The sequence below is a fragment of the Neovison vison genome, chromosome 6 (genome assembly GCF_020171115.1).
Source record: "Neovison vison isolate M4711 chromosome 6, ASM_NN_V1, whole genome shotgun sequence".
NCBI lineage: Eukaryota > Metazoa > Chordata > Mammalia > Carnivora > Mustelidae > Neogale > Neogale vison.
In genome coordinates, this window is record NC_058096.1 from 68,829,837 (window position 1) to 68,847,388 (window position 17,552).

At 38.7% G+C, this 17,552-nt stretch overlaps 1 protein-coding gene across 3 annotated transcripts in view; it reads right to left on the reverse strand.

Annotated features, from left to right (window-relative positions):
- Positions 1 to 17,552, reverse strand: part of GK5 (glycerol kinase 5) — an 81,957-nt gene that overhangs the window by 31,761 nt on the left and 32,644 nt on the right. For all 3 annotated transcript variants that reach the window (XM_044251520.1, XM_044251521.1, XM_044251522.1), the window contains 5 exons: positions 14,213 to 14,344; positions 11,150 to 11,225; positions 10,319 to 10,380; positions 10,162 to 10,235; positions 9,898 to 9,958 (listed from right to left, as the gene is read on the reverse strand). In XM_044251520.1, the coding sequence (XP_044107455.1) occupies positions 9,898 to 9,958; positions 10,162 to 10,235; positions 10,319 to 10,380; positions 11,150 to 11,225; positions 14,213 to 14,344 (405 nt within the window). The remainder of the gene's footprint in view (positions 1 to 9,897; positions 9,959 to 10,161; positions 10,236 to 10,318; positions 10,381 to 11,149; positions 11,226 to 14,212; positions 14,345 to 17,552) is intronic.

Genomic DNA, 17,552 nt, shown 5'->3' on the forward strand with positions numbered 1-17,552 from the left:
CACTGTATCCCACTGTCTTCTATATTGTATTCTCATGGGTCAACATCTTATTTTCTTTTCTCCTTTTCCTTAAGGGAAAAAAAAAAAAAAAAAAAGCCCTGGAAAGAACAAAGAGCAACAATAAGCTAGAAGTCTCTTCAGGACTAACATTGTGTGGTAACCAATATGCCTCAGGAATTTTTAGTAGGCAGTCTACTTTATGACTTTTAAATATCACAGGAAAAATCTGAGAAATAAAGGTCAGAATAAAAATTATCCAGAATAAAAAAGATTTTTCAACTTAAAAGTGGTTTCATTCATTCAAAATAACTGATCTCACAAATTTCTCTCTCTTTTTTTAAAGATTTTATTTATTTATTTCACAGACAGAGATCACAAGTCAGACAGAGATCACAAGTAGGCAGAGAGGCAGAGAGAGAGGGGCGGAAGCAGGCCCCCCTCTGAGCAGAGAGCCCGATATAGGGCTCAATCCCAGGACCCTGGGATCATGACCTGAGCCAAAGGAGGAGGCTTTAACCCACTGAGCCACCCAGCTGCCCCACAAATTTCTCTTTTAATAATTGTGAGAGGTGTATGCATAATATAAAGAGATATAGGTCAAAAGTACACATTCCCAACTATAAATTTTTGTTAAAAGAAAAATTATAACATTTTGTTAAAATAATTAAATGTAAATTGTCAAGTAACAATGTTCAACAGAGTACATTTTAAAGCTCTATTTGGCTTTATTAATTGATGCATCCATTCTAGCAGAGGTGAGCTCCAAAGGGCTAAAGAAAAGGAAAGTTTTTAAAAGTAGAACAAGAACAGAGAAAAAAGGAAACTATTAGCAAAGAACCCATTGTTTTGGGAACAGTTGCCCTCCTAAGGTGGACAGAAGGGCTCTATCATTAAATTTCCTAACGCTGACCTAGAAATTCCCATGTTGACCCGGTAAGGGTTACATTTCTGGGGAGCTGAAACTATAGGTGGGTTAGCTATTCAGTCTTGGTTTACTGGCTTGGAGCTGCCACCTTAGGCCTGTGTTTTTCTTACTTACTAACAATTTCCTCCCTTTTGATCAGACTCAGTTTAACTGAGAGATGTGATCCAAATTTAAAGCATTAGCAGCATTCTCCAACACCACTCCAGAGTTCTCACAGCTGTTACTGATCCTCTGTGTGGTATTCACAGGCCAGGATGGTTTTTTGCTTAATTTTTGTGAAATTCACAGGTTACAACTTCAGGTTTACAATTTTTAAGTCAGTTGTCCTCTTCATTCCTTTTCTAATGTTCCCGTCTTAGGGAGATCATTTGCTTGGTGCTTGGCAGCTTACATGCATGTAAAGCTTTTGAGAGAATACAATGTACCAGGGAGATTATTACGATAACTATAAACAGGATAATTCCCAGTATTGGGAGTGCACTTCAAAGCCATGGTTGCCAAGACCCCAAACAATTAAAATCAAATAAGTCAAAGACCCCACTGAAGACATTACTCTTTTAAGCCAAGCACCTTGCTCAGTGATCTTATATAATTAAGTTTTGAAATCCCCAGAAGGGTTAGTCCAAATACAGCAGGTGGTACTGACCAGAGTAGAGATTCCCCCTTGCTGGGCTAAAAAGTAATTGAGGGCTATCCTATTACCAAGAACAGCCTTGGTTAAAGAATCTAAGGATGGCTGTTGGGCCTCTGCTGCTTTAGCAGCAGATTCTGCAGTAATTTCAAGAACTGAAGGGAATTTCCTGATCACAGGCTCATTTACATTTACCCCTAACCAGGGAAGTAGGGACCTACCAAGAGGAGTGAATTCCTGAATCATGAAAGCCTCCTGGCAGGTCATTTCTAGCTCAACAACGTAACTTCAAGGGAGTCACCCAAAGAGTTGTTTTATTTTGCTTGTGAAACATTAGGGGCTCAGTTAGATTTTTTCCTAGCCTGAACTAAAAGGTTATTCTAAATTCCAAAGACCCTGAAGCAATGGCCTGTGGAGAAACAGATGACAGCATTAACTTTCCGGGCTAATGCCAGAATAAAAAAAAGGAGAAGGAGAAAGGGTTGTACATTTAGTTAAAGTATAGTCTTGATTCATCATCTTGGGGAGAAGCATTCTGTCCCACATCAGCTACTTCTTTTCTTCATCAATTTGATTTGGAGGTGTCTCCAAGCATCTCTAGAAGACCTGGTTGGAGGTGGAACCTTCACAAGCTGTGAGATAAGTACTCAAGGCTCCATCCCTTCTAGTTTTGCAGCAGTGTCAGTGATCAGGAGCACCTGGTAAGATTCCTCTTCCACTGGGACTCAAAGGTCATCTTCTTCTGCTAATGTTTCCAGAATACCTAATTATCCCGGCTCAGTATACAGCTTCTGATAGAATTCCAAGAAGTTCTGCAAGGTTTTCATTAAGGTTCGTATGATTTGCCCAGTAAAGTGGATGCCTTGATCAGTGGAGATTGTGGAAGTATGCCCCAAATGGGAAACACGTTTTCTAATAGTTTCCCTGCTACTGTGAGGGCATCACAGTCTTGCAGCAGGGAAAGGCTTCAACCCATCCACAAAACACACAATGAATAACAAGAACATATGGGTATTCCCTAGTAACTAGCAGCTGGAATGAAGTCCAGCTGCAGGTGTTCAAAGGGTCCAGAGGGGTAGGTCTGAGGCTCTGGGAACAAAATCAGTTTTCCCAGGATGACCTGACAAGTCAGGAATTGCTGGTAGATTATTTTTACAATATTACAGAAGTCTCCCCATCAATGTCTATTCATAATTTTGGTTCATCTTAAATGCCCTATGGTTAGTGAAGGAATGTAAAAACTGAAAAATAGGGTTTACCAGGGAACTGGGAAAAACTAAGCAGCCATCTTAGTTTTCCCATAACGCCAACTATTCACTTAATTGACAGCCAGTATTTACCCACCTTTATTCCTCTGATTCAGCAGCAGACTGTTGCCATGTTACAGGACATCAGGATGGCAAAAGTGTGGCAATGAGGGTTTTTTTTTTTTTTTTTTTTTTTTTTTGCAGAAGCAGAATGGACTTCATGCACACATGCCAAAATCTTACAACATAAATAAGGTCTTTTTTATTCGATAATGCTTCTGATGTAATTTAACATATCACATAAGCTTAAATAGTTTAGCAAATTCTTTGGTATGCTCCAGGTCAAAGAGACTTAAGCCAATGAAATGTCCAAACAAACAAACAAACTTCATCCTCTTAAAGCAGAGAGAGAACCAAATTCTCGTTTTGCACTAGCTTAGTTTTGATACTAAAACTTACCTGTTCCAATCTTTAGTCAGTCCTGACCACGTACACAATTCCTTGTCAGAGATTCCCTTCTTTCTACAACTGTTTTTTCCTCAAAGAATATATCTCCATCCTCATACTTTTTTTTTAAATCAAAAACATGTATTTTACTTCCCTTGCATATGGATAAGTTTCCCTTATTATTTCTAGTAGTGTTAAGCAAATGGAAACATCAGTTATACCAGCATTCTTTAGACTGGCAAATTTATAAATACATTTTATAATTTTTAGAAGCATTATGTTTTTAATTTTCCAATGTAGCACTAACATATCCAAAATATATTATAGTTTTTCTGTAACAAGAAGCCATGAGTAGATATTTCTTTTTTTTTTTTTTTAAGATATTTTTAAGTAATCTCTACACCCAATGTGGGGCTTGAACTTACAACCCTGAGATCAGAGTCGCAGGCTCCACTACGCCAGCCAGACACCACAAGATAAACAAACCTATGTTTAGTAATTGATATTTTAGTATTTCATCTTATTTACAAATGATATAGATATTTAATGAATTCAACTTAATTCATTACTTAATCTAACTTAGAAAAACTTTAGGGTGGGGTACCTGAGTGGCTCATTCCTTAAGCAACTGCTTTTGGCCCAGGTCATAATTCCAGGGTCCTGTGGATCAAGTCCCACATTGGGCTCTCTGCTCAGCAGGAGGCCTGCTTCTCCCTCTCCCACCCCCCCTGCTTGTGTTCCCTCTCTCACTGCCTCTCTCTGTCAAATAAATAAGCTTTTTAAAATGAAGAAAAACTTTAGGGTGTTAGGTTACCAAAAAGATTTGGGAGACTATTTAAAAGATTACCTAAATTTTTTATTTTATTTATATCTATTTACTTGTTCTTAATAAATATGCTTGTATTACCCATAAGAACTTCTCGAGACATCAGATAAAGTCAGTCATTCTTCCAAGTTATTTTTTTTTTAAAGATTTTATTTATTTATTTGACAAGAGAGAAATCACAAGTAGATGGAGAGGCAGGCAGAGAGAGAGAGAGAGAGAAGCAGGCTCCCTGCTGAGCAGAGAGCCCGATGCAGGACTCGATCCCAGGACCCTGAGATCATGACCTGAGCCGAAGGCAGCGGCTTAACCCACTGAGCCACCCAGGCGCCCCCCAAATTATTTTTTTAAAATTTATTTATTTGACAGAGAGAGTAGGGGAGGGGCAGAGGGAGAGAGAGAGAGAATCTTGAGCAGACTCTCCCCTGAGTGCAGAGCCTGATGTGGGACTTGATCTCATGACCCCAAGATCATGACCTCAGCTGAGATCAAGAGTTGGATGCTGGGGCGCCTGGGTGGCTCAGTGGGTTAAAGCCTCTGTCTTTGGCTCAGGTCATGATCCCAGGGTCCTGGGATCGAGCCCCGCATTGGGCTCTCTGCTCAGTGGGGAGCCTGCTTCCTCCTCTCTCTCTCTCTCTGCCTGCCTCTCTGCCTACTTGTGATTTCTCTCTCTCTGTCAAATAAATTTTAAAAAAAAATTTTAAAAAAATAAAATAAAAAGAGTTGGATGCCTAACTGACTGAGCCACCCAGGTGCCCCCTGCCAAGCTATTTTCTTTTTTTGATCTGTAACAGAAGTTATATTACCTTATTCAAATTTAAGTGAATAAAAGTTTTAATTTTAATGCTGATAACTCTAAAGGCATGTCTACTTTAATATTCTTTAAAGATCTGTTTATTTGATTTTATTTTTTATTTTTTAAGATTTATTTATTTATTTATTTGACTGAGAGAGATCACAGGTAGACAGAGAGGCAGGCAGAGAGAGAGAGAAGCAGGCTCCCTGCTGAGCAGAGAGACCGATGTGGGACTTGATCCTAAGACCCTGAGATCATGACCTGAGCCGAAGGCAGCGGCTTAACCCACTGAGCCACCCCGGCGCCCCAAAGATCTGTTTATTTTAGAGAGAGCGAGAGAATGTGCATGTGCACATGCACAAGTGGGAAGGGCAGGGGGAGAGGGAGAGAGAATATTAAACAGACTTCACATGGCGCACAGAGCCCAGTGCGGGTCTCAGTCCCACAACTCAGAGATCACAACCTAAGCCGAAACCAAGAGTTGGCTGCTTAATGGTGCTACCCAGGTACCCTAAGATATGTCTATGTTAATTAAACCAACAACCTTAAAGTAGCTTTCATATCAAATATTTACCCAGATTTTGTGAGCTTGAAAAATATTTGGATTGGTTTCTTTCTGAGAGTTTTAGGATATCTAATCTTTACTGGTGTTTGCCTTTAAACCAAGTAAACAGAGCTCTTTTACATATTAATTTTAGCAATACCATCCAGATGTAGAAAAATATCTCACACTTAATATATACATAGAACAAGAGAGACAGACAGATGCACACAAAGACCCTATAGTTACTAATATTTGCAGATAAGATTTTTCAAGATTTGTATTTGTCCATAGGATTAATCTTAAGGAGGTAATGCTAGAGTTTGGGAAAAGAGCTCCTCTGCAGGTTTGTATTTTTATAAAGTCTTCTTTCCCTTTTTTCTCTCAGTATCTGGAGATTGTGGGCTTTGTTTACATTTCTAAGACATGATAAGATGAAAACTTCACGCGACAGGGAAAGAATGCAAGTTCCTCCAGGAAGGACTCTGCTTTCCTAGAGCTAAAAATTTACAATCTGTTTGAGATAAACAGGGGAAGTTTTGGGATTGGTAAAGAAATAGGTAAACTCTGAATTGCCTCTAGAGCTATATTTCTAGTTTTATAAATATTGCAGGATAAGGACAATTGCTTCACTTCCTCCAGGAACTGGGTTGCAACTTAAATGACACTATAGGTTGATCTACCTACTCAACTCTGTTATTCTCAGTTTCCTTCTTTTTCCCCTGGGGACATGGTTCTAATTTTAAATATTTCTGGTGGTACAGAATAACAACCCATGGGTGTAAGAAAGATCCCCAAAGAGGGTGCAAAGGATATTACCTTCCCAAGATCTAAAGTCACTCCAAATGATAGCCACAGAACCAAAATCTGCATGTCCCATGTGGGCAGAAAGACAAGCCCAGTCACATAAAACTAGAGAAACAAGAAGGCACTACGGATCTCTGGGAGAGAAAGGATCAATAGTCAGTGGGTCTGGATTTGGAAAGGAAGAGACAATGTGAAATTTTATTTTCCTCTCTAGACTGCGCACTACAGATAGAGATTTGGAAGGAACTGGTTCAGGTAAGAATTTTCACCCTTTGCTGGAAGTTTTTCTAGGATCCCCTCTGCAGGCTCTGGTACCTACCAGACTTTCTCCTTTGCTGTTTGAGGGAACAACGCATAGCTGTTTCTCCAGAAAATCCCTCCGTTTCAATGACTCTGGGACGGGCCCATATAGGGTCCTCCTATGAAGTAAATACGGGGGTGTATGTAAGGCCAATGTGGTGGAGTTTTGTTTATGGTTGTGTAGTCTTTTCAGGGTGGAAAAAAATTCAGACAAAGGATTAGTAGAACGAGTACTTCAAGGAGGATAAAGGGGAGCAACAGGAACTACGTTGGTCTTACAGTCTTGTTTCGGGCACCTCTTCTCCCTTTTTCGCTAGCCTTTTGCAATGAGTCTTTTAATTGAACAATATGGGAATTCTGAAACCTTTTATTTACAGGCTTCTGCTTTCCAATGAAAACAGGTATCCCATTCTGTTTAATTTGGGAATCCTTCCTTTCAAGTGCACTTCTTAAATGATTTTATCAAATTGGAACAGTCCCCATAATGACCATTGTATTTCAAGGTTGTAATTCTCTGGAAGGTTGGAGCAGTTTGGTAGGATTCTCAGCACAAACAGAGTTAACCTATATTTCTGTCCAGCTACATCTAGCTACAAATGGGGTGCAACTCATATTTCTGTCTGGACTTATTTGGGGACCCTTGACCTGAGAGTTAATGAGCCAAGTTCCCCAGGACACTGAACAAGCTTAGTAAGATTTTGCCATTTTTGCAAGATACCTACAATTTCTAGAACTATAGTTCTTAGACATAAAATAAACAGATGCACTGGAAGGTGGCATGCTTTGACTCTTTAAAATTGAAGGATTCCATTAGCTAAGGCTTGAGTTCTCAGAGCCAAACTAATACCTAAAAGGGATGGGCTACTGGGCCGGGGATCTTGCATGTTTTACAGAGTACCTCATCATATAGAGGTTTTCTTGAGGTTGGTGGGCGAACTTGTATCAATCTAACCCATTTTCTTGAGGTGGTAAGTGCTCTAATAGCCTTCAAATGCTCACCCTGTGCCCACCAATTTTCCAGTTTTTTTGGTCTCTGAGATCCCTGTTAGTGATAGCCTTTATCTACACAAAACAAGACAAATATGCGCACCTTAATTTATAAGCGACAACCAAGAGATGTTACTGTGCCCGGGCCAAGAGAAGGCCCTGCGCTCACCACAGACAATTCTTGTGGAATCTTGCTGGGGTTTTCCAGCAATTCCAGGGAAATTATGGCTTGAAAGGCTAGGGATTTGCCATTGGGCAGACATTTTTCCCAGTTCAGCTGGACTCTAGGCAAAACTGCCAGCTCTGGACATAACCATCTGGCAGTTCAGGCTGTAAAGGAAGGCCATTTACACGGGGGGAGCTTGAATGAACTAAGAGTGGAGCTCTGAATCAAAAGGGAACTTGCCCATAGCCCTCAGGAACAGCAAGAAACACATGAATTTTAAGGGTTCATGGGGTACCATGCCTGTGTTTCTCATTGTCCCCAGATGCTGCTGGAAGTTCGCTTTGGATCTTGTTGCTGCCTGCCACCAAATCTGTTAAATAACAATAATTCAACCAAGGAAATTTTCTTTTCTTTTCTTTTTTTTAAGATTTTATTTATTTATTTTATTTTATTTTATTTATTTATTTATTATTATTTTTTTTTATTCAACCAAGGAAATTTTCTTTTCTTTTCTTTTTTTTAAGATTTTATTTATTTATTTATTTATTTTAGAGAGAATGACAGAGAGAGCCAGAGAGCATAAACATGGGGCAGGGGAGAGGCAGAGGAAGAAGCAGACTCCCTGCTGAGCAGGGAGTCCAATGAAGGACTCGATCCCAGGACCCTGGGATCATGACCTGAGCAGAAGGCAGACACTTCACTGACTGAGTCACCCAGGCACCCCCAACTGAGTAAATTTTAAAGATCTAACTGGCTTTATTAATCAATTCATGAATTAAACGGCATCCCATCTAGCAATTACGGGGAGCACCAAAGAGCTACATTAAAGGAAAGTCTTTTTTTTTTTTTTTAAAGTAGGTTCCACCCCCATCATAAAGCCCAATGTGGGGCTTGAACTCATGACCCTGAAATCAAGACCTGAGCTGAGATTAAGAGTTGGTCACTTTACCGACCAAACCACCCAGGTGCCCCAGAAAAGGAAAAAATGAAATTATTAGCAAAAAAAAAAAATCCATTGTTTTAGGTAAGGCTGCCCTAAGGGGAAAGAAAGGGGCTTCTCAGAAACTTTCCTAGCGCGGATGGAAAAGTTCCACATTGAAAAAAAAAAAAAAAAAAAAGTTCCGCATTGACAGGTAAGGGTTACATTTCTGGGGGATTGAAACTGCAGTTAAGGAAGGTATTAAGTCTTGGTTTAGGCTGCCATTTTAGGCCTATTGTTTTCTTTCGCCCCCCCCCTTCTTTCTTTCAAGATTTCATTTTTAAGTAATCCCTACACCCAACATGGGGCTCGAATTTACAATCCCAAGATCAAGAGCTGCATGCTCCACCAACTGAGCCAGCCAGGTGCCCCTCTTTTTAACAATGTATAGTAATAATTTAAGGGCCAAAACTCCTCTAAAGAACACTTTGTCACTAAACTTTAACTGTTCCAGCAATACCTTTATCTAAACCTGAGCCTACCATGAACTTGATTAAGACTGACCCTCTCTAAATGACCAGGAATTTATAACTTGGAAATAAACTCCCCTTCTCTCACCTGATTCCTCCACCTACTATGGCAATCATCCACTGGGAAAGATGGTCTATATTTCCTGCATAAGCTATTACAGGAAACCAAAGTCAAGGTTGGAGCTTCCGCAGAGCCCCTCAACCAGGGGGCAAATCCTTGAAATTCTCTAAGTTCTAGACCTTTCATCCAGACAGAAAAAGTATAATCAAGAAAGAACGTCAAAAACCTGAAATAATTAATTTTTCACTCTTCTATAGTTTCTCTACTGGTCTATGTTGGCTAAGGATTTTATAAAATATAAATACAACATTTTATTTATTTTAAGTTGCCTTGTCACTGTTTGGTTATACTGTATCAAACAGAAACTAAGCAATGGCCCTATCCTTTGTTTTTTGTCTCAGAGTTATCAAATATAAGCCACACATTATTCAGAATACAACATTAAAAAAATCTAACAGTTTTCTGAAAAACAATATATATAAAAGTCAGAAAAGATCAGAAAGTGCTTTCATGTCAGAACACTGGCCCAGTGGCCCCCTTACCAGAATACAGAAAATACTCCTGATTATATCCAAGGCACATTAACTTAAAAAGAAAAAAATACTTTAATTTTATTCTGCAAGGACCTCTAATGCTCTTAAATATAATCCCAACTACCCATGTATATATTATTTAGTTTATACTATGCACGGAGAAACCCTCAAATTTTCTACTTACCAAGGCCACTATTGGTATAGGCACACCAAATATCTCTTCATCCACTGATCCAAAATTGTGGCTTCAAACAAAATTGATTAAAAAGTCAGTCACAGCTCTAGAAATATTAATTCTAAAATTCAGCAAATGATTTGTAGACCAAAAAGTTACATAATGAACACAAGCACCTCAAACAAATAACAAATAACAAAATGCTTTCCCCACTAAGGCAAAATGAATTCAGGGACAATTTTGCTAGTTTCTATAACTGATGTTCATTATTACCTTGTATCCTTCACAGGAGGCAGGATAGACAGAGGTATTGAAAGCAGGGAAGTAAGGATCCTGCTCCAGTGCATCTGAGCATAAAAATATGTCATCAGAATCCAAGCTAAATTATACAAAAATTATGATTCAAAAGGGAAAAAAAAAACAACTTTACCTTAAAAGGGTCAAATAGTCCAGTTGCACTGGCATTTGAAAAATCCGTGGCAAATTCAGAACCTGAATTCACATTGAAGATATTATATTATCAAGTAGTATCAATCAACAGCTATCTCTAGTTTATAATCTAGATCTCTCTCTGGCCTCAAATTCATTCCAAAATGTATATTTCCACTGCAAAATCTCCAAAGCAATTTCCCACTTAATCTTTTTGAACTTTTATAGTTTACGAAATCTCTTTCATATACATTGTCACATCGTGATTCCCAGTTTATTCTGTTATTTCTTTTAAAGATTTATTTATTTGAAAGAAAGAGAGAGAGAGAGCACTCGAGTAAGGGCAGGAACAGAGGGAGAGAATCTCAAGCAGACTCCCCACGCAGGTAAAGACTGACCTCAGGACTCTATCTCATGACCCTGAGATCATGACCTGAGCCAAAACCAAGAGTTATAGCTTAACTGACTGCCACCAAAGCATTCTGATCCCCAGTTTAAGGATAAGGAAAGGGGTTCAAAGGTGTAATATGATTGCCTATAGTTACCCAGCTGCAAAGGACAAATTTGTTACCGTACTCGTCTTTACCACTTTTGAAATTAAAACTGTTCCTCCATCCTGTGTTTGAGGTCTTATCACAATTTAAAAATCACCCTTACCTTACAAATCTAAAATTTATCTACCTTTACTATAACATGTAGTTACTCCAGTACCAAGAAGCAGTATGTCTGGGATAAGGGAAGGGGAAAAAAAGTAAACTCCACTTTTTTAGGTGAATCATTTCTATCAATCAAATTTCAGTTACTTGAAATAGATCTTTCAGATCATCTTTACCTTTTGTGAGCTTATGTAACAACCAGGTATCAACAGTCCCAAAGCAGCAATTATCTTCTTCAACTGCATTTTGCACCTAGAAAACACAACATCACAAAACTGACTCAAAAAGGCTAAATTAGGGGTGTCTAGGTGACTCAGTGGGTTAAGCCTCTGCCTTCAGCTTAGGTCATGATCTCAGGGTCCTGGGATAGAGCCCCACAATGGGCTCTCTGCTCAGCGGGGAGCCTGATTCTCCCTCTTGCTCTGCTTGCCTCTCTGTCTACTTATGATCTCTCTCTCTCTCTGTCAAATAAATAAATAAAATCCATTTTTTTAAAGGCTAAATTATTAAGTGTATGATTAAGTGCCAATCAGTAAATACAATATAATCCCATTTTTTTGTAAGAATGAATATATATAAAGAAATTATTTTAAAAATATACCCCAAACAGTTCTAAGCAAATACTATAAGGTAAAAGAGGATTTAATTTTACAAGAAACATGTGTTACTTTTGTGATAAAAAAACAAAAGTAAATATACATATTTTTAGCTTAGACATATGAATATGTCTACATAAAGTCTAAAACAGGATGGTATACTATGATTACAGTTCAAATCCAACTCACTGCCTATTTCTGTACAGCAAGTTAAGAATGGTTTTTAAATTCTATAATTGTTTTTTAAAAAAGAATACTCTGTGACATAGGAAAAGGTATATGAAATTCAAATTTCAAGATCCATAGACAAAATGGCACTGGAATGTAGCCACGCTCACCTGTTTCTGTGTTATTTATGGCTGTATTCGCACTACAATGGCAGAGTAGTTGTGACAGAAACCTTATGGCCTTCCAAGTCTAAATTGACTATCTGGCATGTTAAAGAAAAATATGCTAATCCTTAGCATAAAGCATGCCAAAGGAAACAAAAGTATCACAACCTCTTTAAATTAGCCAACAGAGACAATGAAATGATTGTTGAGATATCTTTTTTTTTTAAATAGGCTCTATACTTAATGTGGGGTGCAAACTCACGACCCAAGATTAAAAGTGGCATGCTCTACTGACTGAGCCAACCAGGTGCCCTGAGGTATTACTAACATAATGGAAACCATGCCCTTTATCATACTTCACCACCTCGCCCACTCTTATTTGTCCTTCAAGACTAGCAGTTCCTGGCTTTGTCCAAGCCAGCACTCTACGGAAATCTTCTAACCCTTTTCTCACATCATTACTTCCCTATTAGATCCTCAGCTCCTTAAGAGCAGGACTACATTTGTAAGTCCAACATCTAGGAGGGTTCCTGGTATATAGCATATGCTTAAAACATGTCTCCTAAATAAATGAGATAAAAAGAATAGCAAATGAATACATTTAAAGGTGAATTATATTTCAACAGCGGAAAGGATCAATAAAATGAAAACACATGACATAAACTCCAAAAAAGAAGTCATTTGTAGATTATTTATAACAAATATTTGAAGATACCATTCAGGTTTTATACCACTTAAATATGGAGTACTTAAAGTAATATTACTTTATTTCAAGTTCTTTTTAAATTTAGAAACTGTGATTCTAAAATTTGTTCCAGTTCAGAGAAAGATTAATCAGTAAGCAGCAACAATGCCTGACAAGTAGTAAGTTCATCTGTTCCTTCAAAAAAACATTTGAGAGTCAGGTCCTCTGATAGGTAGTAGGCCATTCAAAAACACAGAGTCCATATTAGGGCTTCCCAAGCTTGCTTTGGGTTAAGACTCCAAATAGCTCTACCCTGTAAGTAAGGGTAAACTAGAAAGACAGGCTCTCACAGGAAATGAAGCTGTTTTGAATCACCTCAATCATTAACCTGGGTTGAAGTAATCCTTGTGCCTCAAAGAATGGAAGAAACAGGGCACCTGGGTGGCTCAGTTGGTTAAGCAACTGCCTTTGGCTCAGTCATGATCCTGGAGGATCAAGTCCCACAAGGGACTCCCTGCTCAGCAGGGAGTCTGCTTCTCCCTCTGACCCACTACCCTCTCATGCTGTCTATTCTCTCTCTCAAATAAATAAAAAATCTTAAAATAAATTTAAAAAAATCACAAGGAGAGATCACTATTTAACTACTAAAGTGGCTAAAATTAAAAAAAAACACTGATAATACCAATTATGATGGTACATGAAATATGAATTCCTCTCATTGATTGATGGTAGGTAAATAAATTATCAAAAACTGTGGGGAAGGGCACCTGGGTGGCTCAGTGGGTTAAGCCGCTGCCTTCGGCTCAGGTCATGATCTCAGGGTCCTGGGATCGAGTCCCGCATCGGGCTCTCTGCTCAGCAGGGACCCTGCTTCCTCCTCTCTCTCTCTGCCTGCCTCTCTGCCTACTTGTAATCTCTCTCTGTCAAATAAATGAATAAAATCTTTAAAAAAAAAAGCAAACTGTGGGGAAATTTTGGACATTATCCACTAAAAGTGAAGAGAGATATACATACACATTCATGCCCTAAAAACCCCATTCCCATATATAAATACAGCAGAAATGCCTTTATATATACCCCAAAGACAACATTATTCATAATAGCCCCAAAATAGAAATAACTCAAATGCACATGAACAGAATGGATAAATGGATAGTGATAAAATCATATACTGAACACTAAATAGCAATGAAAATATAAGAAAATTTATTTACACATTAATACAAATTTTTAAAAATTCAGGTAAAACTACAGTGTTGAGGAAAAAGACACCTAAGTAAAAAAGTAAAAGTTGAAAGAAAATGGGATACACAGTATCACAATGTTCTATTTCTTGATTCAAGTAGTGTTACACAGATGTTTGCTCCACAATCAATGAGTGGTAAATTTTTGTCTGTTTTTCTATATGTATTATGAGTTACAATAAAAAGTTTAAAAAAAAAATAGAGTAAAGATTCCTGTATTCCATCCCAATATGTAGTGGACACTTAATTTTCCCTCAGATAATCAAATTACTTAATTTTCCCTCAAATAATCAAATCACTATTATTATTCCTTTACTTTTTCTTCCCTATAGTCCACACACACACATACACACACATACATACACACACAATTTTTCCTTACCTCAACCAAGTTCTGTAAAATCCAGGCCAATCTCAAAGAAACATGCTGGTTTGTGAAACTGAACAAACTGACTGTTAAAAATCGTTTATTTCTAGTAAAAAAGTGCAGCACTCGGCAGAAATTCTGTAATAGCTATTAAAAAAAGACATTTTAGGAAAATACATTTAATGATGTTTGATATTTCTATATTAATTCTACACACATGAAAACAAACCCAATAACAAACAAATCATTCAAGTACTTATAGGATTTTTAGCACTTAAAGAAAAGAAATAAAGTAATATTACTCTAAGTGGATAATTTGTGTTTTAACATATGAAATGTAACATATCTACTATGATCTTCTTTAGCAAACACAAGAAGTTCAAGATAAAGTCTTTTAAAATAAAAGGGAGAGAGTCAAGGGATAAGGCTATATTCTGATTAGAAACATATTTTTAGTTAAGTCAGTATTAAACCATAAGGGAAATTCCCCTACATATTAAGTACCTAAAATCTGGGGTGTATGATTTCATTTAATACTATCTGTACTTATCTCAATCAAAGCTGAAATATATATAGTTTAAAATTTACTTCTTAGTAAGCAAAATCTTAAATTAAAAAGAAAAAGTCTTTCATAGAAAGCCAGCTTTGAGTTTTAAAGTTTGTCAGACATAGTAAATAAATAAATAAATAAATAAAAGAATAAAAACTTTATCCTGCCACCTACTATAAGAATGCAGATGGAGGGGCGCCTGGGTGGCTCCGTGGGTTAAGCCACTGCCTTCGGCTCAGGTCATGATCTCAGGGTCCTGGGATCGAGTCCCACATCGGGCTCTCTGCTCAGCAGGGAGCCTGCTTCCCTCTCTCTCTCTCTGCCTGCCTCTCCATCTACTTGTGATTTCTCTCTGTCAAATAAATAAATAAAATCTTTTAAAAAAATAAAAAAATAAATAAAAAAAAAAAAGAATGCAGATGGAGGGGGAGGAGTCAAGATGGCGGAGAAGTAGCAGGCTGAGACTACATCAGGTAGCAGGAGATCAGCTAGATAGCTTATCAAACCATTGCAAACACCAATCCAAGGAGAGATCGAAGAAGAACAGCAATTCTAGAAACAGAAAATGGACCACTTTCTGAAAGGTAGGACCGGAACAGAAGTGAATCCAAAGTGATGGGAAGATAGACTGCAGGGGGAGGGGCCGGCTCCTGGCAAGCGGAGGAACAAGGGAACACAAAATCAGGACTTTTAAAAGTCTGCTCCACTGAGGGACATAGCTCCAGAGGCTAAACCTGGGTGAAGCCCACGCGGGGCCAGCGTGGCCCTAGGTCCCGCAGGGTCACAGAAGGATCGGGGGTGTCTGAGTGTCGCAGAGCTTGCACGTATTAGACCCGGGAAGCCGGCTATGGAGACAGAGCCGAGAAGTGAGCTCTCAGCTCCGGGTTACCTTGAACCTGTCGCAGGCTCATTGAGCTTGGAGCGTGGCCAGAGGCCAGCGAGATGGGAGTGATTGGGCTCTTTTCTCTGAGGGCGCACTGAGGAATGCTCTTCCAGGGCCTGGAGACTAGGAGGCCGCTAGTTTCATTCCCGTCCTCCGGAACTCTACGGAAAGCGTTCAGGGGACGCAAACCCAGCAGATTACTTAGCCCGGCCCCTGGTAATTCCACCTCAGGCAAAGACACTTGAGAATCACTACAACAGGCCCCTCCCCCAGAAGATCAACAAGAAATCCAGCCAAGACAAAGTTTACCTACCAAGGAGAGCAGCAGAATTCCAGTGGAGGAGAAAGCAAAGCACGGAACTCATGGCTTTCTCCCCATGATTCTTCAGTCTTGCGGTTAATTTAAATTTTTTTTTATTTTTATTTTTTCTGCTAAATTTTTTTTAACTTTTACCCTTTTCTTTTTTAACTTTTTTTACTAGTTTATCTAATATATATATATATATTTTTTTTTTCTTTTTTATATTTTTTCTCTATTTGTTTTCTTTTTTTAATTTTTTTTTTCCTGAACTTCTTTTTATCCCCTTTCTCCCTCCCACAATTTGGCGTCTCTTCTGATTTGCTTAAAGTGCATTTTCCTGGGGTCTTTGCCACCCTTATTTGCTCCTTCATATACTCTTACCTGGACAAAATGACAAGGTGGAAAAACTCACCACAAAAAAGAGAACAAGAGGCAGTACCAAAGGCTAGGGACCTAATCAATAAAGACATTGGTAATATGTCAGATCTAGAGTTCAGAATGATGATTCTCAAGGTTCTAGCCCGGCTCGAAAAAGGCATGGAAGATATTAGAGAAACCCTCTCGGGAGAGACAAAAGCCCTTTCTGGAGAAATAAAAGAACTAAAATCTAACCAAGTTGAAATTTTAAAAAAGCTATTAATGAGGTGCAATAAAAAATGGAGGCTCTCACTGCTAGGATAAATGAGGCAGAAGAAAGAATTACTGATACAGAAGACCAAATGACAGACAATAAAGAAGCTCAGCAAAAGAGGGACAAACAAATACTGGACCACAAGGGAAGAATTCGAGAGATAAGTGACACCATAAGACGAAACAACATTAGAATAATTGGGATTCCAGAAGAAGAAAGAGAGAGGGGAGCAGAAGGTTTATTGGAGAGAATTATTGTAGAGAATTTCCCTAATATGGCAAAGGGAACAAGCATCAAAATCCACGAGGTGCAGAGAATGCCCCTCAAAATCAACAAGAATAGGTCCACACCCTGTCACCTAATAGTAAAATGTACAAGTTTTAGCGACAAAGAGAAAATCCTGAAAGCAGCCCAGGAAAAGAAGTCTGTAACATACAATGGTAAAAATATTAGATTGGCAGTGGACTTATCCACAGAGACCTGGCAGGCCAGAAAGAACTGGCACGATATATTCAGAGCACTAAATGAGAATAACATGCAGCCAAGAATACTATATCCAGCTAGGCTATCATTGAAAATAGAAGGAGAGATAAAAAGCTTCCAGGACAAACAAAAACTGAAAGAATTTGCAAACACCAAACCAGCTCTACAGGAAATATTGAAAGGGGTCCTCTAAGCAAAGAGAGAGCCTAGACGTAGTAGATCAGAAAGGAACAGAGACAATATATAGTAACAGTCACCTTACAGGCAATACAATGGCACTAAATTCATATCTCTCAATAGTGACCCTGAATGTTAATGGGCTAAATGCCCCTATCAAAAGACACAGGGCAGGGTGCCTGGGTGGCTCAGTGGGTTAAGCTGCTGCCTTCGGCTCAGGTCATGATCTCAGGGTCCTGGGATCGAGTCCCGCATCGGGCTCTCTGCTCAGCAGGGACCCTGCTTCCTCCTCTCTCTCTCTGCCTGCCCCTCTGCCTACTTGTGATCTCT